Genomic DNA, 27,836 nt, shown 5'->3' on the forward strand with positions numbered 1-27,836 from the left:
GGGGGGGGGGGGGTTACCCGCCCATCCCCTCCCCGTAGACTGCGACAAGATCTAAGATGACATAAGATATTATATTATTTTTCTATTTTCCTAGTTTTGAGAAATAAAAGGAAAAAGTGCAGCAAGTTGGGATGAAAGTTTTGTAAGAAGTAAAAAAGTTGAGAAGGTAAATATTTGCTCAAACTGTGGATGTTACAGTTTAGATGGATTTAAATATAATCTTTAGGGTTAAACTCAAGTTTTCCACTACTTTTCTATTTATGCAACAAAAACAATGTCTAGAAACTTAACAGGTTTTTGTGCATCAAACTAAAATTAAAATTTAACTTTTTTAGTGAGAAAGGGGGGGGGGGTCGAATCATGAATATAAATTGAAAATTGTTTTCATTTGTATCATATTTGAACATGTATACAGTTTGTATGCATGTTCAAATTTACCATCATCCTTTAGTATAATCATAACAGTTTTCATTGTAATACATCTTTCCTTTTGAAACTGGAATAACACTTTTTTCTGTTTTATTATTTCTTTCGAAAAGGAACTGATCACTTGCCACAAACTGTAATTTTCTAATCCCCATTTACACTTTGCAACCCAATAGTGAAAACCGGCCCTTAATATCTAATCTAGTGACTGCAGTGACTCCCAACTGATGAGGACATCATAGAATGTCGAAAAATATTTACTGAGAAGCGGTCTCCATCGTTTAGATCTAATCTGGTTTGGTTCAACGAGGGAAGGAAGGCCAGCCATAACAATTTCTAGTCCGAGCCACATTCTCCTCATTTTCTCGTCCGAGCCACCTCGAAATCCGTGTCCTTCCAATATTATCTTTTTAAAGTGTTCAATTCTCCAAGATAAAACAATTTTTTAAGAATCGAAAGAAATACTTTCAATAGAATTTAAGTTTTTGAGTGCAATGTCCTTAAAAATATTCACCTTTTCACGAGCATTTTCAGATAATCTAGGTGTAAAATGCCGCAAATAAGTTTATAGAACGTTAATCTTTTTTGTTAATTTTAGCAAAAACAAAAGTATTTTTTTGGGTGGTTCTATGGGGAAAATTATAGGCAGAGGTATGTGAAATATTTTGCTATTTATTTTGTATCACGAAGGTTAGCCATTACAGAGGCAGAAGAGATTTAAGTTTCATCTAAATAAAGTTTGACATCATTCTCTCGGCCCGGCTTTGAAGATTTCAAATGATGTAATCATAGCAATACTTTAGTCTATCCATATTTTATGCCCTAACGTAGCCTGATTATTAAAAGATAGTTTTATCTTCAAGATTTATAAACTTAAAAACACATAATAAGCGAAAGACGAGGATTTCGAGGTGGCTCGGACGAGAAAATAAGGAGAATGTGGCTCGGACGAGAAATTGTTATTGCTGGGTTCCTCCTCTCATTCAACCTTCCACCAACTATAAATTAAAAAAGTATTGTTCAAACACCTCCAATGAACAAACTTTTGAAGAAAAAATATACATGATCGGAGAAATGTTATTAACTTTATGTATTTTAGTAGCCACAAGCAAGCTGATTCAATAATCCTTCGATATTTTTAACAGAATTTATAAATAGATATTTATAGATATTGATGATTGCAAAGATATTAAGATTGGAAATTCTAAGTTTGTGGTGGTGATTCTTTTCTAATTTATTCTTTGGTTGTATATTGTATGTTGAATAATGTTAAAAGCAAACCAAATCGACAATTTAAAGTTTTCACATGTTGCATGGCCGGGTTCTATAAGAAAATATTAGTGTGTTCAGTTAAACGTGAAGAAGAAAATCCTCTGAAGTTTAAATAGCGGTTAAAGTTGGTTTACAAAAGCTGTAAAGTTGTGGTTTACATTAAACTCTCTCAAGGGCGTATACAGGGGGGGGGCATGGGGGGCAGTGCCCCCCCCTAGACTTGTAAAGGGGGGGGGCGTAGCCCCCCCCTAGAATTCTGCAAGCCTTTCACACTTTTCAAATCTTAACTGAAGAGTGAAGAACACAAAAAAAAAATAAGTTTGCTTTTCATGATTATTATAAAAAATCAAAATTTTAAAATATATATAATTACAGTGCAGTGCTCATGCTGTAACCAAGTTAACCTAACCAACCTAACCTAATTTTAACTTTTAAGTTCACAGAGTACACAGAGTTTAGTTGGGTTCAGAGAACACACAGTCTGCATACATTTGTACAGCTCACACACTTTACATTATATGCTAGTCTTGTTTAGTAGTGATGTGAGTCTGTTAAAAGTTGCCGTTGTGACTGGTATCTGTGAATTGCTGATTAATAATTATCATGAATCAAATACTGTTATTTATAAGCCTTGAGTTATCATTCATTCTTAGATTGCAGCAACTGTACTCCTACTTTTTTTCACAACAGAAACTTTTACAAGTCATAATTATTTTCTGGACCTTTGTACTTCTTTTCATCTCATAGATTTTAAGTTTAAGTTAAGTTTTTATTTTCAAAAATGTCTTTTACTATCTCTAGTTTAAATACTAAATATACCTATAAAAGTATAATAAAATGTCGATTTTTTAGAAACAATGCTTAGAAGGTAATTATTTGGACTGTATGTGTGCCTTTTAAGTATCTTATACTTATGCCTGATATCCAAGAAGCCAAGTGTTATGAATTTACAGTTCGAATTTTGCCCCCCCCTTGGAGCTCCTAGGGGGGGGCAAAAAAATTTTTTGCGCTTCGCGCAAATCTTGCCCCCCCCTACATTTATTTCTGTATACGCCCTTGAACTCTCTAAAGAACTGATAATTATGTTTAATTGGAGGCGCTAATCAATAAAAATCAAAACATTCTTCTAACATGGAAAAAGATAGAAAAAAATTAACTACAAATAAAATATTGAGAGAAAACAAATTTTGTTGCCAGTGCCACTGCACGCAAAAATCAAGCAGTATTTTGCCAATTAGTCTCTTTTCAGCAAGCGTGTTGCATTTTTTAAAATTATATTCATAGGGCTACAAAAAAAAAACTATGATTTATATAGGCGAATTAAAGCCAAAAGCTTAAGGTGTTGCAACACTTTTAAGTCGAGGCTGTCTAAAAATTTGACGAGTAACTTTCAAAAGTTGTTTATATTTTAGTGTTGCTTTAAGATTTGTTTATATTTTAGTGTTGATTTAAGAGTTGTTTATATTTTAGTATTGCTTTAAGAGTTGTTTATATTTTAGTGTTGCTTTAAGAGTTGTTTATATTTTAGTATTGCTTCAAGAGTTGTTTATATTTTAGTATTGCTTTAAGAGTTGTTTATATTTTAGTGTTGCTTCAAGAATTGTCTATATTTTAATGTAACTTTCAAGAGTTGTTTATATTTTAGTGTTGCTTAAGGTTCTGTAAACGTAATTTCAAGTCAAGTGGCTCTTCATGCATTTTTAGATATGTGGCATATGCCCGATTCATAGTGGTAAACTTTAAAGCTCTTTGTCGTGATCAAGCATGAATAAAATATACATGGTTTTACATGTTCAAAAGTTACTTGATTTTCCAAATCAATCTGATAAAGACTCTTTCATAAATGTAAAAATGTTTAGCGTCAAAAACAAATATTACTAAAATAGAATCTCACAAAACAAATGATATGGCAAATGAAATACTGGTATCATGAATAAAATGATTGAAATAGAATACAGTTTTTTTATTCGGGCATTAAAATTCAGGCTTAACATTACATTTCTTGAATTCCGAATGAATGTATAGCAGAACAGAAAGAAATCTTTGCAACCCAATTGCGTAGACCCTATATATTTCAAACTATGATTTCTGTTAAATCAAAAAATCAAAGATTGAAAATCAAAAGGTTGCAAGTTTAGGTATTAAAGAGGGATTATAAAATTTTAGTTTGTAAAGCAGAACATAAAGGAATTAAATAAATGTCACAAACTTTGATTTTCTAGTCCCTATATCTTTGTAATCCAATTTCTTAAACCTTTGATATTTAAACTATTAATTCTCCGATTCTGTTAGATTAAAAAATCAACGGGGAGAGGTTAGATGTTAGAAATCTATATATTTAGTGAGCAGGGAGGAGGTTAGAGGTTAGAAATCAATATATTTGGTAAACAGGGAGGAGATTAGAGGTAAGAAATCTATAAATTTGGTAAACAGGGAGAAGGTTAGAGGTTAGAAATCTATATATTTGGTAAACAGGGAGGAGGTTAGAGGTTAGAAATCTATATATTTGGTAAGCAAGGAGGAGGTAAGAGGTTATAAATCTATATAGTTGGTAAGCAGGAAGGAGGTTAGAGGTTAGAAATCTATATATTTGGTAAGCAGGGAGGAGGTTAGAGGTTAGAAATCTATATATTTGGTAAACAGGGAGGAGATTAGAGGTTAGAAATCTATATATTTTGTAAGCAGGGAGGAGGTTAGAGGTTAGAAATCTATATATTTGGTAAACAGGGAGGAAATTAGAGGTTAGAAATCTATATATTTGGTAAGCAGGGAGAAGGTTAGAGCCTATAGGTTAGAAATCTATATTTGGTAACTATGGAGGAGGCGCTCGTGAAAGAAAAAACCTACAAACTTAAAACATAATTTTGTTAAAAAACGTCCTTTGACGATAAGAAACTTTTGAGTAAATTAGCATTTAAAATGTGACCACTGACCATACCCTAGCTACTGTAGTCAAATAGACAGATGATTATATGACTGTACATCGGGTTTGTATATTTACATGTGCAGTTGTACATACAAACTTATTCACCACTGATTCTAGAATATCTTTTTCTTTACATTCATCTATTTTTTGAAAAACCTTCCCATAAAGTCGTAAAAGAAATATTATTGATTAAGCATTAACGTATATATATCTACAACCAAATTATGTAAACCTTTGATATTTCAAACTTTGATTGTTTGATATAACAGAAGTCATAGTTTAAAATATCTAAGGTATACAACATTGGGTTGTTAAGATATAGGGATTTAAAAATCAGAGTTTGTGGCAAAGACTCAATTCCTTTAAGTCATTAATAAATTTTCGGACTGCTAAAATGTGTAAATAATCAAGTGTATAGATCAACCTTATTTTTTGAACAAAAAACATGCAATGAATCACTCAAAAATATATGAACTGAGCTGGGAACTCTTGTATTGTGGATAAAGAGATCAATGATTAATCTTGATCTTTTGCTAATCTGCAGATTAATTAAATTTGTATTCAATATCCCGCATTGTAATCGTATAACAGGGGTTGAAGAGAGTTTTGATCAGGGGAGAAATGACAAAAAAAAAGGTATGGAAGAATATAGTTTTTTACTGATCCTTAGATCAAAAGTGCCCACAGGTGTGGATATTGAGATCAAGTGATCAGGATTTTGAGTTTCAAACACAAAAGTTCCCAGCTCTGTTTAAATTCAGTCTTAAAGGAAAAGTTTTTTTTAAATTAGATGTTATTCATTTAATGTAGTCTAAAACCAGAATAATTGAAAACTGCTAGATCAAATAACAAAAGGTACAAAGATTAGAAAATTTGTGTTTGAGACGAGTGTTCAGTTCCTTTCCAATCTTTAGTTGTAGAATTCTTTAGAAGGTAAAACGTCATCAAATCTCAAATGATGTCATCAAAAGTTTTAGATTTTGAACAAATATGAAGAAAAGTTTATTTATTTGACGGATTTATTGAACATTTTCTTGTAGATTTCTGACACAAATAGGATAAAATAGAGTTTAATACAATTGAACTCTCTAACAAACAAGTCTTTTTACATACACTAGCAGAGTGTCGCTATTTTATAGGTATGTTAAGATTTATTTATGGTTGTTTTTTAAACTAATTTTAACAAATTCGAAAAATGCAGAGGAGTACAGAAAACAACATGAAGATTGTTGAGAGCAAGAAACCACAGAAACTGCAAGGCTGAAGGATACTGGAAACCATACCAACAGAAGACTGATGGTAACTGGAAACCATACAAACAGAAGACTGATGGGAACTGGAAACAATACAAACAAAAGACTGATGGGAACTGGAAACATACAAACAGAAGACTGATGGGAACTGGAAACCATACAAACTGAAGACTGATGGGCTCTGGAAACCATGCAAACTGAAGACTGATGGGCACTGGAAACCATACAAACAGAAGACTGATGGGCACTGGAAACCATACAAACAGAAGACTGATGGGCACTGGAAACCATACACTCCATACTTATGCCGTTTACCCGCACTTGAACGATTTTACCGGGAAACTAAATTTTCGCTGTAAAAGACGGGGACAGCTAATTTTTTCTTAATTAGATATAAATTGATCCGATGTTTCAATAAAAACACATCCCTTCTCTACTCTCCAAAAATCCCAAAAGTCAGCTCTAACAGTTCCCAGTTCTATTTGATTAAGTCGAAGAACACATTTTTCTATTTTAACTGCACTAACGAAAAGTTACATTACCTGATTATAATTTTATTTCTCTTGTCGCTTGCGCAACTATCTAAGAATGCCGCGCACCACTCACATTTTTCGAAATCCGTTAAAAACGTTTTCTAAAAAATTAATTAAAAAATATTATAAAATATAAACTTAATGCAAATGTGGCGAAAGATAATCGATGAATATAGGTTGTAATATCTGAATGATTTGTTTGAAATTAAATTGATTTTTTTACGGTCTAAGTCGTATGTTGCAATTTTCTCAATTTGTATGGACGCTAAGTTATTCGGTATGAGACGTCATTAACAATTTTCTTCTTATAGACGCAACAGATAGAAGTAAGATTAGTAGCGATCAAAAGCGCTTTTTTATCGCATTAAGCCTATACCCCCTTTCATTTTTCGTGAACACTCCCCTTAAGTGGAAGAAGGATATGGTTCTGATTGTGTGAATGAAGGAGATGGTTCTGATTGTGTGGATGAAGAAGATGATTCTGATTGTGTGAATGAAGGAATTATGGTACTGATTGTGTGGATGAAGAAGATGGTTCTGCGTGTGAATGAAGGAGATGGTTCTGGTCATGTATATGAATGAGATGGTTCTGATTGAGTGGATGAAGAAGATGATTCTGATTGTGTGAATGAAGGAGATGGTTCTGATTGTGTGGATGAAGAAGATGGTTCTTATAGTGTGGATGGTCTAGAGTGTGTGGGTTTGGGTGTGAGGGAAGGTGGTGTTGTGTGTAGGGGGGAGGGGGGATTGTCCGTTGTCTACGTGGGGAAGGAAGTCGACATAGTCATGTAATAAATCAGTTTTTCATAAATATGAAAACAGCTAATAACAGTCATAATATATATTATATATATGTGCCATATTACAACGTACATAAATGATAGGGTTTTTATCATTAATCAAATTTGATTAATATACAATAATACAGGCCGGTGTATGCATTATGCAATCAATATACATAGTACATTCGTTATAGGTGGTCAGAGTCTAAAACTAAAGAACGAAAAGTTTTGACTTAAATTTTAGGTTCATGGTTAAATGCCACTTCTGACTTAATTTAAACCTAAACTTTAACCGTGAGGTTAAATATTTAAGCCTGTGGTTAAATATTTAACTCGCCGAAATCGACGAGTTAAAATTTAAACACAGGGTTAAAATCTTGAAATCCCGCAATCGATCCTATTTGTCTATCATCATTCAGCGGTAAGTGGCATTCAACTAATTACGATATATTTAAAAGTAAAAACCTTGATTTAATAAAATTTCACGTTTTAGATTAATTAATGTTTTCACGTAAACCCAAAATACGGTTGTAACTATGTTTGGTTTTCCGTCACGTAAATAATTTAAAAATTTAAAATTAAAAAAACAGCTGATTACCGAATACCGATACTTACTTAATAATTTCCGTAAATCCTTTTCTCTGATTGGCTCAGATTTTTCCCGGGAAATTCAAATTTAAAATTAAGAAAGTTTAATATTTAAGTAGCAATTCATTATTTTACAGAACTTTTAACCTCGAACTTGAAATTCGCGCATTCTTTAGTTTTAGACTCAGGGATCAGAATAAATGAATAACGAGAAGTAGTTGAACTAGGTGTGAGCAGTTAAAGGGACTGGATGCGTAATTTCAAGTTACTCTCCAAGCAATGGCAATCCCCGATTTACAACGGTTCCCTTGAAACTTTAAAGAACTGTAGAGGAAAAATGAAAAAAAAGAATTTAAGCACTTTTTGAGTCAATTTAACGACGGTATCTTCCACATTTTTGATCATATTTCAGGGACTGTAAAGGAAAAATTAAAGGGGGTATAGGATGAAACCAAAGAAGTTGATCGAGACCTAGCTTTATCTGGTGTTCCTGTTTCCAGAGATTGATATAAAACTGTGTCAAAGTTATACCAAAACTTATATATTTGTAAGATTTGGTATAATAATCTAAGTTTTAAACAGATCATATTTAGCATATATGCAACCAATCTGATAACGATGATATCCCAGCGGAGCCTGAAAACCCCAGGTTTGCGCCTATTATTTTAATTATTTGAATTTAATAATTTTTCACTTTTAATAGATTTAATTGATACGTCTGTATCACGTGACCAGAACTCCAACAATGGCAGTGCAGTATCATTGTCACTTGTCTCCGTCTGTATCACGTGCCATCTACATAGATATAAATTTAGCTTGTCTGTCTGTTTGTTTGTTTGTATCCAATAACCGTCAAAACGGCTGAACTGATTTTGTGTGGGACATCACGTGACCCCAGGAAAGGTTTATGAATGTTCAAAATTTTAAAAATTTGTGTTTAAAAGTTTTTTATTTTTGTAAAATTTTGAAAATGCGCGAAAAAATATTATGAAATCCGCAAACTTTTTTTGTTTTTGTTTTTGATACTGTTCGAAAAGAAGATGCTCACAGATAAAGACACAATTAAAAGTTGAAATAAAAGAGCCTATATACATATATAAGTTTTGGTATAATTTTGGCACAGTATTATATCAATTTCTCGAGACAGGAACATCAGATAGAACTCTAATAGGCCCCGATGAGGGATATCGTCATTTTCAGATTGGTTTCGTTTGTGGAATATATGATCTGTTTTATACTACAACTTTTATACAAAATTGCATATATATGAATTTTCGTATAAATTTGACACAGTTGTATATCAATTTCTTGAGACAGAAACATCAAATAGATGTCTTATATGTATCGTTCAACACCTGAGATTCTCAGGTTTCATCCTATACACCCTTTGATTTTTCCTGAACAGTCCCTTTAAAGTTGTAAAAGTTATACTAAAGAACATTATCAAAGTTAAACCCCATTTTTTTAAAGACCATCATTTTTTTCAAACCTGATAGAACAAGGGTCAGTTTAATGTCAAACCCAGTTTATAAATGACAAAAAAGTTATTAATCATACTTAATCATATTTCTCATTAAGTGTATAAATTAATGGTTATGTATTTGAGGAGTCCGAGTACGTATATACTTCCCAAAATACAAAACATATAAACAAAGAAAAATATGATATTTTCTTTTTTTAATTAAAAAAATAACTTTTTTGAATTAAGTAAAAAATCCAAATTATTCTGGTTTTTTTGGGTAATTTTACCACTTGAATGAAAACACTCGAACAGAATGGTGACCAACCTTTTCTATTTTTTAGGTGAGAATTCAGGGAAATCTTTCTTTGATGGATCTCCCCCTGTACCCCCTTCATAAATAAACTTACCAAAAACAAAATAAATTTAAAAGTTTACTTTCAGAAGCAAATGAGTCAGTCTTAACGAAAGGAAAAATATAGTAAATGTATTTTTCTCTAACAAAAAAAAACACAAAATAGACTTTAGACTCATTAGAGGCGCTAATGTGATATTTTTGTAGATAGGGGGGGGGGGGGAGATGGGTAGTGAAAAATATTTCGTTGGTTAAAATTTACAGAATTAATTTGGCAAAAATATTTCTAACAAAATTTTTTTAAATGTCGCGTCTTGCCCAGAAAATTGTTCTTTTGGACCAGGTTTTGTTTTGTAAATGTACGATCTAATAAAATCTGGTTTTTAGTGTTTGTTTGTGTTGCTTATGGATATAAGTTTTCTTCATTTAAACGAATAAACAATATGACGCTTTCTCATTGGGCATCCAATCAGGTTATCTTAAAGATTTGTAATTAATTAAAATTTGTGATGATAGTTATACAAAATGTTGAAACATGATTGTGTGGTTTAAAGTTAAAACATCAGTTTGCAATCTGTATGTATTTAGTCTGATACTTCCGCGCTTACATCAAATTCAAAATTTTAAATTTAAATTTCTGAACGTCGTTATGAAATAATATTCTTAAACTCTTCAATCTTGGCATCAAGTCAATTGGTAACTAAACCATTGATCGATGTCATTTCAAACTATAAAAAAAAGTTAAATGTTATTTAAATCATATTGATGTCCAAATTGATAAATCTTGATCTTCCATTCGATCTTTGCATATAACCAATGTACTTTTATACCCAACTGAAACACATATTTTGTAAATCTTCTTGTAATTCTTCTGAGATAAGCCATTTCTGATATATATAAATTCTAACCTTAGAGTTTTTCATTATATATATATTTGTATGTTTTAAAGAATTTTTCATATAAATGTATCTTTGTCTTTTTCGTTAATAAAAGTTTGAAGAAGAAATGTATTTAGTTTAAAATCTTTAAGTTTTTTTTTTTTAACCCAAAATAATTATTTATCGTAAAATTGTCTGCCTTTTTATAAATATTTAAATCCTCCGAATTCAATTATTTTGATAATTATATTTTTAGATCAGTATAGCTCAGTCAAATATTCACTGTGCTTCACATTGCCTTCTTCTAGGAGATCAAGGAACACCATGCAACTCTTTTAAGTATTTATGTACAATTTATACATTATACTTTTTAAAAACTATGCAACGGCATATCATCGGGCAGTTCAAAACCTAATATACCCGAATTTACAAAATGTTAAAAACAAAAAGAATGAACTGTTTCAAGTTCTGGCAACTTTAAATTAAATCCAATTTTACGATTAATTAAAAAGTATAAATACTTTTTTACAAGATTCTCTGAGGATGGTTCATGTGAGACCGGAAATATTAGCCGAATAATTGATGTTCCGGCCGGAAATATCTCCCTCGAAATATTTGTAGCTGATAGAGTGCTCTCCACCCTGCCACGCCTCTGCATGGGCGGGGAAGGATGCTGTCAGGTTTAAATCTTCATTTAGAAATAACTCCGGCTCAGGTCAAATTAAAGTAAATTGAGTCAATCATAACTACTCTTCTTAAAGGGCTAGTCAATCATAACTACTCTTCTTAAAGGGCTAGTCAATCAAAACTACTCTTCTTAAAGGGTTAGTCAATCATAACTACTCTTCTTAAAGGGCTAGTCAATCATAACTACTCTTCTTAAAGGGCTATTAAGAAGAACAAAAAAATTATGAATCCCTTGAATATGTAACTAATTTTTTTGCTGTCCTCTTACTTGTGCGTAAAATCAAAATGGGAGAAATGGGAGGTCCTAAAAAGTCGCATCATTAATATCGCTTAGTGCCTTTCTATTAAGTTGAGTTGAGCTTTACACTTGAAATTTCAAGCCAGTAGAGTAGACTCATGTTTTTATAAACTCTCGTTCATCAAGATTCAAGACCAAATTTTGTGTGGCTTCTGATTGGCAGATATGTTCAATCTAGAAATAACATAAAACCGTTTTGAGATCAAAGGGAGTGACCGGCTATGTAAGGTAGTTGAACTGAGTATGCAGTGTTGTGGAAATCTTCTTCCGGATTCATTTGAGACATATTAAACTTTTTAAAGATCTGTAAACCCTGAGTTTGAGGTCAAATTCGACGTTCAAAACTCTTAATTTGGGGGGGTGGATACGTTTTTAAATTATTAAATAACGACAACGAAAAATAAAGTAAATATTATACAGTAATTTGGCGTGCTACAACTTTAAAGGAAAAGAGTTACTCAACGATTAACTTTATTTAAAAACTTAACTTATATAGTAAAATAATTGAATCTTTAACACATGATTTTATATCAGCTGATCTGGAAACTCCTCCTTGGATTTCTCTAGAAATATTCAGGAAGACGATATTCATATCCGCCACAGTACACTAATTAGATGGTTAGGAACATATTTCTCAAAAGAAATTTGTCAATAAATCAATGCTAAAATCGATTATTTCGTTTTCATTATGTATTGAATTTCTAATTTTCTTTGAATTTATTCGCAGATTTCTTCAACTGATTCAAATGTCGTCTTTTCAATAATAATTAGAAAATCTGCGAAAACTTTGTGAATAATGAGATAATAGAAACTAATAAACAAGATTACTTATTTTCGATGAAAAGATAAATTTTTATTTTCTCAACATGTTTCTACACATGACGTTTGTAGTTTATTGTAGAACTTTTTACATTTTATGTCGTCGTTATTTGATAAGTAGGAGTTTTGAACATCGGATTTACAGATCTTTAAAAAGTTTAATATGTCTCAAATGAATCCGAAAGAAGCTTTCCACAACACTGTTTACTCAGTTCAACTACCTTACATAGCCGGTCACTCCCTTTTAAGAGTAGACATTTCCATATATCTAGGCGTAAAATAGCTTTATTTCTTAAACCCTATTTAGTTTATAATCTTAAGTAAAACAATGTTTATATAAAAGGGAGAATGTGAGCTAGGGGATGGAGATTGCAACCAAGATCAGGATTGTAAAGCGCCTTTTATTTGTGGATCCAACAACTGCTGGACTGAGTTTAAAAAAGGTCAACTTACTCATTAAAGGAGTTTACTCTGATTTCCTTTCAATTAATCTTTGCAACCCACCCTCAACTAAGCTTTCGGTGTGTACCGCAGTGATTTACAGTATACTGACCGAAGAAATAGTCGGATTTGGTGGAGAGTGTTAACCCGATGTCAAAGACCTGTGATATTTCAAACTATAAATTCTATCAGATAAAGTAGTCCAAGTTTGGAAAAAGTGAAAGGTTTACACCATCTAATTGCAAAGAAATAGGGATTAGAAAATTTGAGTTTTTGGCTAAAACTCAATTTCTTTAACTAAGGAGGTTTACAACATCTGATTGTAAAGAAATAGGGATTAGAAAATTTGAGTTTTTGGCTAAAACTCAATTTCTTTAACTAAGGACACTGTTACCCCTAGCCCGAGCAGAGTTTACGTTTTATAAAGCGCATAAACATTGAAGGGCAAACATTTTAGAAAAATATCGCAATGCAAAATGTAAAAAAGAAAGAAAAAAATGATTATCGTTCAAGAAAAATAACTTTTAATAGAATTTTAAATTCGAATTGAATTCAAATCTTAAGCTTTATTCTGAAAATCAAACTGATTCAACTTTTAAAATAAACTTTGATTTTTTTATTTTAAAAATAAAATATTTTCAAAGTGATATTTAACGGAAGCAGTAAAACATGTTCAAAGTGATATTTAACGGAAACAATAAAACATATTCAAAGTGATATTTAACAGAAACAATAAAACATGTTCAAAGTGATATTTGACAGAAACAATAAAAAATCTACTTTATAAATAATATATTCTAAACAGGAAATGGTAGTTGGGATGAAGAAGATGATTGCTGTACCAAGAAATGTGGACCTGGTAAATTTTTATTAAAAGTGAAGGAAAAAAGACATTTCATGGATATTAATTTAATTTAGACGAGACATTTTATAGATGTACTTTTCACAGGCAGAACATTTAAAATACAGGACATTTTGAAGATAAGATTATTTTTTTAAAAATTTAAATATGATTCCTTTAAGGTCGACTATGTGGACACGGTGAAGGTGTTTGTTTAACAATGTTTGATTGTAAGCTGCCAGGATACCATCTGTGTTCCCTCAGCTCTTGTCAGAATTCTACAATATTTAGATAAGTATTTATTTCTTGAAAGACCGTTTTTCGATCATATGATAAAAAAGTCCTAACCCGTATCAAGCTGGATGAAAGTCGTCTTTGTTTTATTTATAATCGCAGCTTAAAAGATATTGTAATTTGAAAGGTTAAAACCATAGATAATGATAGATTGCGCATAAGACGACATTTTTTTATCTTGAAAGATATAAATGTAAAGACTACAGAGATGTTTTAAAGATATTCCTATTAAGTTAGTTTAGTCCTTCTCATGTCCTTCTTCAGTTCTCGTCAATATGATATATTGCTCAGTGGAATATTGTTGTTCAAATAATTCCATTCCCGGAGTTATTTTACACTATTATGAAATCCATTAAAACACCAAACCACCCCGCTTATCATTGAAGTACACTTTGACCCTAAGAAGTATGACTTCGCGGACTGTACAATTCTTGGTGATTTTGCGTACATAAGCTATCTATGTTTATTTATTTATCTATGGTTAAAACTAATTAATATCTCGTTACAACAGTTACAAACTTTCAATACGTTCTTAAATTGGTTATGTATCATAAAAGCCTTACTCCAATAAAAACTGGTGAAAAATTTGACCTTTTTCAATTGTTTTAGATATAAATGTAATATTAAAGGGACTTTTATTGTAAAGGAATTGAGTTTGTCACAAACTTTGATTTTCTAATTCATATATCTTTGCAACCCAATTGCGTAGACCCTAGATATTTCAAACTATGATTTCTGTTAAATCAAATAATCCAAGTTTGAAAAGTCAAAAGGTTGCAAGATTAGGTATTAAAGAGGGATTAGAAAATTATAGTTTGTGGCGGAGACTCAATTCCAAATTAGTGAACCTCCATTTAAAGAAGGTTAAGTGAAATTCGCAACGGCACGGGTACCCTTGAAACTCTAATAAAAATAAAAAATGTTCTTGAAAACTGTTTTATTTCATAAATTTTAAGTTTTTCCTTTGTTGTCACTTTTGGAGGGAAACCACAATAAAAATTTACAGTTTAAAATAACAAATGCATAAATATTTAATTAATACTTGGCCAGACATTAAGCTTTTACGGGTACAATTGTGAATCTGACATGTCACTTTTCACTTGAAAGTTCATTCATAGGTCCTTTACGGAGTTCCTCTAAACTATACGCTGACAATCTCATTACACAATCATAGAAATAATCCAGACATTAATCTTACTTTTTCTTCTTTAGTGAGTTGGAGCGTCTGGAGCATACGTCTCTAAGTCTTATAGGACAAAGACAATGCTGTCATAGAGCGTGTGGAAATAATTACAAGTAAAATTTTTTACAAAAATTTACCAAACTTACAGTTAGGACCAAACTACGGTGTAAAAAGAAGACGATGTTTAAGGAATACTTAAGTGTTTTAAAGTAAAAAGTAAAACTTTTAAAATCACCAATCAATTGAAAAGCACTGGTTCAATTATTCTTAATTGCTTTGAACTTTTTAAAGCCATAACTTGAGTCTTACAGGGCTAGAACAAAGGAAAAATGAAAGGGGGTATAGGCTGAAACCTGAGCACTTAAGGAGTTGATCGAGACCCATGAGAGTTCTATCTGATGAAAAGGGTTTAGAGTAAAGATCCCAGAGACGAGATTTTAAAAGCTTAAACCCGACTAAAACCCGGTCTTTACGTCTGCTTAGACCCAAGTAAAGCTCAAGTCAAGACCCGGGTTTTGGATGGCCTTGAGTTTAGTAAGAACCAACCCTCTTGGGTTTTACTCTCTTTAAGGCTCGAGTCTTCAGCAGCTGATGATCGTAAATTTCGTAAAATCTTTTATATTTGTACATTTAAAATCTCGAGAATTATTTGTAGTGTCAAATTTTATTGAATATATAAAATAAGCATACTATGAAAATAATGTATCAACATAAAGTTTGAATTTTCGAAATTTACATCTCCTTGTCACAGCTGAACTGACAGCATTCTGTCTGCTACAGAGAGAAATTTTGCAACACAGTCTCTCATTGGTCGAATCAGAACCAATCCTGACATGGGTTCTATTTAAGCCCAAGTTTGGGTTTTAGTCGGGTTTAAGCTTTTAAAATCTCATCAGGACTACACGTTACTAGAATACTGCACTGCCATTGGTCGGAGTTCTTGTCACATGATACGGACTTCAAAATAATATTATCAATTATATCTATTAAAAATGAAAAATTATTAAATTCAATTAATAGGAGCAAACCTAAGCTTCTTTGGCTCCTCAGGGATATCGTCATTTTCAGATTGGTTGCGTAGTTTCTCAATATGATCTGTTTAAACCTACGTTTTTATACAAAATTTTAAAAATATAAATTTTCGTGTAAATTTTATTATTTGACTCAGTTTTATATAAACTTCTCGAAACAGAAACATCAGATAGAACTGTAATGGTTCTTGATCTACTCCTAAAATGCTTTGGTTTTATGCTATACCCCCTTTCATTTTTCCTTTACAGTCACTTTTCGTCTCACTATTCCAGAATTTTCTAATTTTAATAGAATTAGATAAACATCATTTTTCTCATAACATAAGGTGTGGAAATAATACAATTGGTTGTGCCTCGAACCTTGACTGTTTGCCTGGTCATGAATGTATTATTAAAGAAGATGGATTTCATTTCTGTAGAGATATCAACGAATGCACGGATCCAAGGTGATACCAACTTATTTTTATTGCAAAATTTTTCCCCCCACAGCCACCATTTTCAGTTAGAACTTAAAGTTTTCTTTGGGTGTAAAAATTAAAGAAAAAATTTGCCACTAGCTAAGATTTTTTTAGTTTTGAAACCCGATGTTGTAGATCTTAGAAAGGATTTGAGTTTTTGCCACAAACTCAAATTTGTCCATCCCTATATCTTTGCAATCCAATATCGTAGACCGTTGGTATTTCAAGCTATTAATTCTGTTAGATCAAATGGTCTAAGTTTGAAATATCAAAGGTTTGCATCTTCAGGTTGCAAAGATATGGGTTTTTAGAAAATTTGAGCTTCCGGCAAAAACTCAGTTCCTTTTAGACTTTAGAATCCGCTACATGAAATGATTTAAATTTGAAATATTAAAGTTTTTACACCATCAGGCTGCAAATATAAAGGTGTTAGAGTATTTAACTCGATTCCTATATGTGAAAATGCCGCTTAAAACTTTTGGGGTTGGCTTGAGGTTCAAAATGAAAAACGAAAACGAATTGCCTGAAATTCTAATTTAAATTTTGTTTAGACATTCTTCGATATCCCTGAGCTACTGCGGAGCTAACACTTTCTGTAATGACACTCTTGGAAATTATACATGTAGCTGTAAACCAGGCTATAATGGATGGATTCCATATTCAGGATGTTCTGATATTGATGAATGTCTTGGGTATGACCCTTGTCTGTATTCCTACACAGAGGTAGTAATTAATGTCAATTGGTTTTAATCGTTAAAAAGAAAAAAAAACCTGCCAAGATTTCAGAGCTGTACTGCATACATTAAAGTTTGTCTTTGTTAAACTTTCGATAATTTTAACTCTAATAAAATATAAAAACCGATCCCAAAACGTTCGTTTCAACTCGTTTGTTTTTGCATTGTTGTTGAATAGTTTTTGGGTCGTTTTTTGCATATATCTGTAGCAAAAAGTGTGTAGACAATAGACATGATATTCTGTAAAATTGTACAATACAAATGATTTAATGTTCTAAACTTAGACGTAATGAGATTGTTCATTAAAACTGCGTTTCAATTTAATACTTAATATAATTAACTTAAATCATTCGACATGCTCAAATTACGGTATAAAATATGGCCAAAGATAGATTAACTACAATATATCTATTCTCTTTAAATACTGTGATAATTCACGAATATAAATAAAATAATAAAAGAGATTCTAGAAATATTAACTTTTTCTGTAGTAGATCAGACCTTCTAGTTTTATTCTTTCTTTAGTTCAATTTGATTCAGACCTCTATTTAAGTATTTACTTTCAAAAATTTCTAATATCTTTTTTACTACTCATATAGACTCTATGAAAAATAAACTTTACTTACTTATCCAATAGTTTATTCACAAAGGTTGGTCACAGAGTAAAGTATAATGAAAAATACAATGTTTATATATGGTTGAGAAATTACAATGATGCCTCTCTTGCGCAGAAGAAAGGGTGTGTCTGTAAAGCCTGAAGACGCCTAGAAATCTTTTTTAGCAACAATGAAAGGGTTCAATGCAATGTGAAAGTTAAGACGTAGTTTCTGTTTGCAAAAAAAAGGATTTTACTGGTTATTTCTAGTTATTTAATGAAACAAACCAAAAGTTAGGCAATGTATAAGTTTTTACTGGTTATTTCTAGTTATTTGTGGTACATTTGAATTATGGGTTCATTTTTATCATATAGCTTTATCTAAAAATGTCACAATACATACCTTAAACTTTAACTGTGCGATAAATACGTAATACGATGGTATTAATCATGTGATATTAATAACATCTTAGGAAATGAATTCCGTCAATTCCTGTTAACCTTGTAACATAAGCTATTTGAATAAAGTTAGTTGATTGAGACTCGGCTTTGATTACGGTATCAGTCTTGTTCTCTTCAAGAGCCTGTGTGGCTTTTAATATTAGGGAATTAAGCTTGGTTGAGATTTGGGACTGTGTGTCCTTTGGAACTGGAGAGTTAGTCCTGGTTGATCTTGGTAACGAATTGACCCGGATAGAGTAAAACTGTTATGGAGTAGGTATTTTCTACAACCTCCACTCCCCTCCTTCCTCTATATAGATAACATCGTAGGAGTTGAATTACGTCAATTCCTGTTAACCTTGTACCATAAGCTATTTGAATAAAGTTAGTTGATTGAGACTCGGCTTTTGATTACAGAAGCAGAGAGCTTGAAACAAAGCTTTGGTTCTTGTTGAAACATAGGAGTGGGAGATCTTGCTAATTGTTTTAGCATTTATTCGAGTTAGCGTCTGAATGACATTGATAGTTTATGGTCCCTAGAGCATTAAATCGATATATAGCTTGAAAGATAGCTTTGTTCTTGTTGAAACATAAGAGCGAAGGTTGTGATACGGCTTGTGTACAAGCCTGAGAGTTACTCCTATATCATTGTATGCTTGTGTCCCTGTATGGCATTTAGAGCTGGTCCTGGTTGAATATAGAGCCTGAGCTTTAGTCCTACGTATTATTGTATGCTTGTGTCCCTGTGTGTAATTTAGAGCCATGGTCCTGGTTGAATATAGAGTCTGAGCTTCAGTCCTATATCATTGTAACCCCCCTGACTATTATCAAATATGATGAAATGCGCAAGCCTTATTTTTAAATTCACATTGTATTTTTAGTGCACAAATACTGTAGGAAATTATACTTGCAGCTGTAAAACAGGTATTTATTTAACAGATAATTTTAAACATCTGTTCTGCATTACTCAAGTCAAAATTATCACACGGCGAAGTTTTTGGGGCACTCGCAAATAAAGCTGTTAAATTACCAGTTCGATTGGGTTTCATATCTAAGCATGTTAATCCGGGCCGACTATAATTTTCTAAAATTACATGTCTCTACGGAACTAATGTGCTATTAAACCAAATTTCCCTATGAAGATTTTAAAATAAATTGATTTTTAGAATTGATAACAAATTAGGGCATAAGTCCTTACTGTTGGAGAATTATAGTAAGACCAAAAATCCTCGTTGTTGGCATGCTTTTCATTATGCAACGAAAAGTTTTGATTTCCTTTAACATCACTGTGAAAAATTTGTAACAGAATGAATTTTCTTTCCTCATCATTCTTCACGTTATTCAATTAATTGTTACTCATCGGATTGCGCCATAGTCTCATATATAACTTTGGATTGTGCTAAATCTAGGTTTTGTTCCTAACGTCGGAGAACACAGATTGCTCCAATGTACGGACCTAGACGAATGTGTCACGTATCCAGGAATATGTGGAGAAAATACTATCTGCTCTGATACTACGTAGCTACAGGTAGTTTCTCTTCAATTTTCTGATCAAATACAAATACAAATACAAATTTGCACGTTATTGGCAATTAATCCTATCCCTCCTGGGGTACTATAAAACCAGGATACGCTGGAGGGGGGGGGGGCAATTTGACCCCGGCCCCCTCTAAATCCAATGTTTGATGTCAAAATATTACAAATGATACACCATTGGAAAGCTCTTATGCTCTATTTTAGAATATGCAAAAAATTGTAAATTTGGAAAAATTGTAATTTTTTTTGTGGAAAATCCAGTTATATAGTAAAAATGTTTGCAAAAAAATTTCAAAGAATTGATAAAATATACATTTTTGAAAAGCCCGTGACCATGCCATTTCAAATATGCAAAAAATATTGCAAAATTTTAAATAACCTGATGTGCAATATAGAAAAACTAAAAATGTGCAAATTTCTTTTGACGGGTTGTATGCAAATAATTTGCAAAAATTTCTTTGCAAAACTTGTGCAATCAGATTCCATCACCCAAGCAGTCAGAACATTTCAACAGCCTCAGACCATTACTTTTTGAGTTATGTAAAAAAACACTATAGAAGGGGGGGGGGGCAAAATTGACCCCCCCCCCCAGGAGGAAAAGAGTTAATCAGCATGAGAGGGTAAGTCATTGTTAAATTTTTTATTTAAATGATGCAAATTTTAGTATTCATTTTACTTTTGAGCATTGCTTAAATAATATTTTATCAAATTACCATGATGAGGTCAAACCCATAGAGAATAGAATATATATTAGAGAGGAATTTACTAGAAAAAAGTGTAAAACGGCCATTTTGTTGTACTGTTTTCATACTGCAGGTGTACTTCACATATTTATGCTATTTAACCTGTTGGGCCCTGGATTATCATTTTATTGAAAATCTAAAATTATTGTTAAAAGAAACCCAAATTATGAAATAGGCTGGTTTCATAATTGACCAATGATCATTTCACATAGACTCTATGCCTTCCACTTTACAAACGATGATTTTCCATTATAATTATAAATCAAATGATGTTTTTATTCACCTAATTCATTATAAAGTTTATTTAACAGTTTAAAAAATTCGAAATTGAAATGAATAGTCTAGGGAACATACTGTATTAATGTACTCTACTGCATATAATTTGTGAACATTTACATGATTTGTACACTTTGAACTCCCTTTCAGGCTGAAAGGGACTGAAAAAATTCATACCGAGAGATTCTTTAAATTCCTCTCTATATATTCTATTCTCTATGGTCAAACCTTTTGTATTGATCTGATCTTCAGGGCTTGGATGTGTGCTCGATAGAAAACTTAATTTGAAGCAATTATTATCCGAGAAAAACAGCTGATTCCTATATTTCGAAATCCACTTTTGGGTTAAAGCAAACTTGCGGCTCATGGTTGGTCGGACCTTGACTAAACAATCAATTTGAATCGTTGTTCATGTAAAAGATACGGATTAGTGCTTCCTTTATAAAAGGAGAAGGACTAGACATCTAATAAAAACATTGAAAGTTTTCATTTGGTCGGTTGCCAACCTTTAAACCTTTCCTGAACTAACAAGAAAACAAGATCTGATCGGTCAGTCATTTTATAAATGTCACATGTATAAATGAATTAAAACCCGAAAGATAAAATATTTAAATATACGACCACAAAATACCTCTATTTAATTAGGTTCCTACAGATGTTCTTGTAAATCAGGATACTCAGGTCTTATACCAGGAGTAGGGTGTGACTGTCCAACAGGTCAGAACTACGGTTTCAAACTAAGGAAGACACTTGAACATTTCCTTAACTGTTTAAATCATAAATATTTGGAACTTAAAGACGGAACCTTTATGTCCAGAATTAAGAATAAATCTTGGGTGTGCCATTAAAAAAACTTTTTACGTGACAATTGTTCCGGATCAATTGACTTCATACAGATCCATTTTTTTACAAAATATCGTGCACCAATCTCTGTTTATTATGTAACGGAAATATTTAGCTAAAAATTGGCGAAGGTTCCACTGTTAATTCTCCAAAAGTTTCAAGGTTTAAAATTCTTAACAGCTTACGGAAAGATCCCGGAAGGCAGCTTTAAAAAATACTAATTTATTCGGAATAAAATCGGAAACCCTGGTCAGAATCTCAGATCTTATTTCCGTACTAAGCTATGCCGGGACTAGGTTGCGAGTGTAAAAATCAAATTCTTGTTATGGATTTTCCAGGGAGGGGGACGTCCCTCCCCCCAATCTAAGCCGCCTCTGATTTTCCAGACCAGGAATTCGATTTCTTTCAATTTTATTCTGGTTCTAAAGCGTTCTGCATAAGTTCTTCACCCGGAAATTAGGGCTTTTCTAATTTTTGCTGTAAAAAGAAAAAATGTGGCATTTTTCTAAGTCAATATTTAGCGATATTAAAAGTATTTGTAAACTTGTATTTATTAACAATGATCCCCTCTTTGGAAAACTAAAATTAAAAATTTAAAGACACTGTAGACTTCATTTCAAGTGTAGAGAAACGAAATATTAGATTCACAACGGTAGCCTTTAAACTTCTACTTGTGTATCAACTATCAATGAGGAAGACGATGTCGTTTTTCTATCTCGAAATATGTTAAATTCTGTATATTTCTCTTAATCCTTTCTGGAGTATAGTTCTGAATGTTGCACTTCCTTTAAAGAAACTAGAGTTGAAATTTATTTTCAGTTTATAAACAAGGATTCCTACTTCAACCTTCATAAGAAAAAGATACCATCGTAAATCGGACATGACCATCTATAAATTAAGGGCCACGTAATATTTTGTTTACAGTCCTTATAAGAAAGAAATGAGATATAATGTTTAGGTGTTGATCCTGAGTTAAACGGATGCGGAGAATATCTAAACGGAACCTCAGGATATTTCACCAGTCCTAAGTAAATCTTAATTATAATCAGATGCAGGGGTCCATATAATTCCCAAAATAGCTGATTTTCTGGATCCCAAAATAATTTTTTGCCACCAACTTTAAAAGAAAAGGCCCCCATTTGTAAAAAAATGCCCCCAATTAAAAAAATATTTTTAAATTCCACCAACACATTTGACACCATTGCCCCCAATTTGAAAAAAATGCCCCCAATTAAAAAAAATGCCCACAAATTAAAAAAACATTTTAAATTCCACTAACACATTTGCCCCCATTGCCCCCAATTTAAAAAAATGCCCCCAATTAAATTTTTTTTATTTAATTATCATTTTAAAAAAAACTGCCCCCTTTTCTTTCAAATTTGTCAATCCCAAATGGGATTTAAAAAGGAATTATATGGACCCCTGATTAAATGTTGTTTGGATTTTTTAACAACTTCAAAATTTTCAGTTATCCAAATAACTTTCCGTCTTATGTGGAATGCTATTGGGTAATTCAGGTAAGTGCAACTCTCTATTTCAATCCACTATTTATTCGGTCGGTGTACTTCAAATCACAGCACTACTCACCAAAAGAGTATGTATAGCTAAAAGCAATCAAGCACTCTTAAACAAATGCGTGTTTTACACTAACTGAAGAAACATTGAAAGCGAGCCAGATCTAAATGATTAAAGATTCATAAAATATCAACGCTCGAGGGAGGGAAGGTGCACCACAACATTTTGTCACAACTCACCATTATTTATTCCGACCACACCTTTTTTCGTCTGGGCCTTCTGAGGGTTGAAATGTATTTTGTATGGCTTGTAACACGGTTTTTTTTTCCAATTTAGGAAACTTCGTGTTATTAAATATGGCTTGGTTTGTATAAAATGCATTTTGTTTGAAAAATAAAACGATTCATAAGTCCAGTTTAGCAAAGAACGGAAAATATGTGTGCCACACCTGTTTTACGGCCGCATTGCACATTTTTCTACTGTTTTCTTGCTTTACTCATAAACTGCAACTTGTAGGTTATGTTAAGCTGGGAGTTTTATAGAATCTACAACTAAAAATCGACATTTTTTTAGTAAGGGACACAGCACTTGCTTTTATTTTGCCTGAGGGATTATTAAATAAAAATGTCCATAAATTGTTTTATGGCTTCTATTACTTCCATAAGATGTTTTGTGTTAAAAAAAAACTGGATAAAATGTGTTAAACCATTATAAACAACATGACGTGGCTCAAATTTCGAATATGATAATTTTAATTGCCGGACAAATAAAGTTGTGGTCGGACGAAGGAATGGTGAATTTTTACGTTATTTGTGGCCAGTGGAAAAAATTGTGTGGTGCGCCTTCCCTTCACAAACACTCTGATAGAATTGGAATGAAAAATACAGCTCACATAATTCTTCTCATAGATTAATAACAATTCAAATGAAAAACACAATATCCCTGAGGCAGAAGCCCAAAAGAGTTACGCGCATGTTCTCTCTCTGTCCTGTAATCTAACACGGCATGAGCGAAGCTTCTTTGGGCTTCTGCCTCAGGGATATTGTGAACGAAAAACCCCTAAATTTTGAAAAGACGATACCTAGTGTTCTATATGTATCGCTTTTAATCTCTGATTCTTCTGTTGTTGGGTATTCTGATACACCCAAGATTAATACTATATCTACAGTACACTCTAGATAACGAAATGAAAATAATTGTATTTTTCGGCAGCAAAAGTTGAATTGCTGCCAATTGAGCGAAAAAATACTGTTTTATTCAACAAAAAATCGCTAGTTTGGCAATAATCTAATTTGTTGCTCCCGTAAAAAGCGTTTTTTTTTTGTTGAATGTAAGCGATATTTGTCACTTAACGGACAGCCCTCCATCTTTTACTACCAATTAGGCGATTTGATGAATTCGTAATTTAAAGTGTGTTATTGTACACTGTACAGGTTGAAGAGGGTTATCATGTTCTCTTCAACTTTACAGATATCGTCACTGGGTCATCAAGCAGCTATGTCAGAATCAGGTTATTTTTAGATTCAGATTTCAGATGTTTAGAAAAAAAAGAGACCCTAAAACATTTTGAGATCAATATATGGTGGAATAAGTTAAATAGCTGCCAAATAAACGATTAGCTTATTTCAGTTGATATTAGCTCCAAGACTAACACTAGGATTTAGAAATGGAGACAAACGGAACGATTGGGTTTTTAGGATCCCGGCTCTAATATCGAAATTAAAAGTCGATAATAAAAACTAGAATTAGAATAGATGGTAATGGTAAATAAGACTATCCCTCATGGTATGAATTTGCTCAATCCGTTACAATTTGTTATTATACATACAGTTTATGCTGAAATGCATCGAGAATGCATGACAGTCAAAGAAGGGATTCAGACAAAAACCAAATAATTTTCAAAAATAATTCTATAAAAAGATGTTCTAGGGCCCTAAAGGTTAAATAGCATAAATGTGTGAAGTACACCTCATGCAGTATGGAAGCAATACAACAAAACTTTTTTAGACTTAATTCCACTCCACTCTTATCTTTGATTTTGCCTTATTTGCTTAAATGCTTGAAAATTGACATTGATTTGAATTCGAGTGATTGTCCCAAAATATTCCAAAAACCTCATGCGGTAATTGTTTCAAAATGGGGCCATGTTTGAATGTTTCAAATTGAAATTTATAGTTTCAATATGTAGTTTTGGTCATCTTAAATAAATATATGGTGTACTTAGCTACTCTGCTTGGATTTAAAGATATATTCTCTTGAAAAAGATAACTTTGCAGATTTGGCCCATTTCTAACATTCAATGTTGTAAATGGGCCAATTGTCAGCTGTATTTGGCAGCCATCATACTTTTGCTGCCAAACCTGCAGTGATGTTTTTTATTTCAAAATTTGGAATGTAATGTATAATTTTCTGTACTTAGATTGTAAGGTATAACTCTATTTAGAATGTAAGGTATAACTCTATTTAGAATGTAAGGTATAAATCTATTTAGAATGTAAGGTATAAATCTGTTTAGAATGTTAGGTAAAAATCTATTTATAATGTAATGTATGAATCTATTTAGAATGTAATGTATATAAATCTATTTAAAATGTAATGTATAAATCTATTTAGAATGTAATGTATAAATCTATTTAAAATGTAATGTATAAATCTATTTAGATATGTAATTTATAAATCTATTTAAAATGTCATGTATAAATCTATTTAAAATGTAATGTATAAATCTATTTAGATATGGAAAATGTAGTACGACGACTGATTATTTAGTCAGCAGTCTATACAAGTATAGTTACAGTAGTCCCACATCAGCTGTATTGGTAAAACCTTTAAAACGAATCATAAAGACACTTCAGACGACTTTTTTCAATAACCTCAAAGGGATTGAGTCTTTGCCACAAACTCTGATTTTCTAATCACTATATCTTTGGAACCAAATGTTGCATACCTTAGATATTTCAAACTATGAATTCTGTTAGATCAAATAATCTAAGTTTGAAATATCAAAGTTTTACAAAATCGAGTTTTAAAGATTTTGTGGTTTAAATATTTGATTTTGTTCCAAAGACTCAATTCCTTTACAGGTTAATATTCACGATAAGGTTTCTAACACGTTATCTGTAAAATAAATCAACAATAGTAGAAAAACTATCTCTGCCATCGTTTTAAAAACATAATTTTTAAAGAATTCCTAACAGGCCAATTTTCTTCTCTTACATATCATTTAGTATTTTTCTTTAGAACTTAATAATTTCTTGAAGGAGGCTAGGGACGGTTTTCTTTAGAACTTAATAATTTCTTGAAGGAGGCTAGGGACGGTTTTCTTTAGAACTTAATAATTTCTTGAAGGAGGCTAGGGACGGCGAAACGGTTATGAACGTTGTTCTTCAAGCTTCGTATACTACAAGCAGGAAATAATTCTATCTTTCAAACTTTAAAACGAAAAATGTATGCTTGGATAATTTGATTTTGAAATTTGAAATTTAATGCAAATTGTGCTTTTGAAAAAATATAAAGATAAAATAATTGCAAAGGGGGTTTAATGTAACCTGGACTGCGGTGCAGGATGGTATTATCTAATTATGAAGTATTCTCTCAGCTAGAAGTTTGGCCTCGATTAAAGTGAAATGATTGACGAGAGGCTTAAACTAGAATTATGACAAATTTTGAAAAAATCAAATAAACAATTTTTCGTTTTGTACTACTTTATTTTAAGACTCCTTTATCTAATGGATTTCATTAATGCATTAAAGGGAGTGACTGGCTATGTAAGGAAGTTGAACTGAGTATGAAGTGTTGTGGAAAACTTCTTTCGGATTCATTAAAAATAAAACTAATTCTGAAAACGTATACACCCCCAAAGTAGGAGTTTTGAACGTCGAATTTGCGCTCAAACTCAGGATTTACAGTTCTTTAAAAAGTTTTATATGTCTCAAATGAATCCTAAAGAAGTTTTACACAACACTGCATACTCAGTTCAACTACCTTACAAAGCCGGTTGCACTCCCTTTAAGCATGAAGCTGCATTAATGGAATGATACAAAAGGCTTTTGTATGAAGAACTTTGAAATAGAATTAATTGTACTATGAAATTAGAATGATTAAATGTTTTGAAAAAAAAACTCAAAGAATTCATGATTTTTTCTGAAAAATTGTGTTTTTAGTTCAAATGTGAAATGAGCTTCTCTGCACACTTTACAGCAATATAAATCTCTTTTTTAGATGAGCATAATTATTATTTGGTAAATATTTTCATCTACATATTTCTATATGTATATGTTATATGTTAATAGAAAACAGTGAAATGAATGCCGTCGATTGTATTTTTTTTTATAGAAAATGAGAATCTGGGGATAAATTCCCGTGGTGATTGTATCCTCAGCTAAAAACTCTAGAATTGTGGATATCAAATTAATAAAATATTTATTTTCTATATCATGGACAGTGTCTAAAATTCAGCTAATCAGAGTGTCGTTTGCATAAACCAAACAGGCAATCAGAAGCCAGGAAATCTTGTGGACAATCAATGATCATTCATTGGTCGCAACACATGCACGAAATGTTTTACAGCATTAAATATTTTCAGCATGTGTTGATTTAAAAGGCTGGTCAAATTCTGAACTTTGCATA

General features: G+C 31.9%; 1 protein-coding gene and 1 long non-coding RNA gene across 5 annotated transcripts in view; one reads left to right on the forward strand and one right to left on the reverse strand.

The window, feature by feature from the left end:
* Positions 1-26,907, forward strand: part of LOC111698784 (signal peptide, CUB and EGF-like domain-containing protein 2) — a 29,668-nt gene extending 2,761 nt beyond the window's left edge. Inside the window, exons 2-20 of one of the 4 annotated variants that reach the window (XM_023469214.1) lie at positions 95-166; positions 9,982-10,067; positions 10,729-10,811; positions 11,005-11,152; positions 12,620-12,719; positions 13,523-13,576; positions 13,741-13,849; positions 15,065-15,148; positions 16,393-16,512; positions 17,076-17,247; positions 19,176-19,218; positions 19,704-19,812; positions 21,493-21,566; positions 22,651-22,720; positions 23,161-23,209; positions 24,641-24,717; positions 25,942-26,026; positions 26,556-26,617; positions 26,741-26,907. In XM_023469214.1, the coding sequence (XP_023324982.1) occupies positions 10,038-10,067; positions 10,729-10,811; positions 11,005-11,152; positions 12,620-12,719; positions 13,523-13,576; positions 13,741-13,849; positions 15,065-15,148; positions 16,393-16,512; positions 17,076-17,247; positions 19,176-19,218; positions 19,704-19,812; positions 21,493-21,566; positions 22,651-22,720; positions 23,161-23,209; positions 24,641-24,717; positions 25,942-26,026; positions 26,556-26,617; positions 26,741-26,786 (1,515 nt within the window). In that variant the 5' untranslated portion in view covers positions 95-166; positions 9,982-10,037 and the 3' untranslated portion in view covers positions 26,787-26,907. Of the gene's footprint in view, positions 1-7; positions 167-9,121; positions 9,584-9,981; positions 10,068-10,728; positions 10,812-11,004; positions 11,153-12,619; positions 12,720-13,522; positions 13,577-13,740; positions 13,850-15,064; positions 15,149-16,392; positions 16,513-17,075; positions 17,248-19,175; positions 19,219-19,703; positions 19,813-21,492; positions 21,567-22,650; positions 22,721-23,160; positions 23,210-24,640; positions 24,718-25,941; positions 26,027-26,467; positions 26,618-26,740 lie in introns of those variants that run through there. The other 3 variants (XM_023469215.1, XM_023469212.1, XM_023469216.1) reach the window with 3 other exon arrangements.
* On the reverse strand, positions 13,719-15,158 carry LOC111698785 (uncharacterized). The gene is made up of 2 exons (XR_002764617.1): positions 15,051-15,158; positions 13,719-13,836 (listed from the first exon to the last, which is right to left on the reverse strand). It is a non-coding gene; the product is annotated as an uncharacterized LOC111698785 (long non-coding RNA).
* Positions 26,908-27,836: the final 929 nt, after the last annotated feature.

Source organism: Eurytemora carolleeae, unplaced genomic scaffold (genome assembly GCF_000591075.1).
Source record: "Eurytemora carolleeae unplaced genomic scaffold, Eaff_2.0 scaffold275, whole genome shotgun sequence".
Taxonomy (NCBI): Eukaryota; Metazoa; Arthropoda; class Copepoda; order Calanoida; family Temoridae; genus Eurytemora; species Eurytemora carolleeae.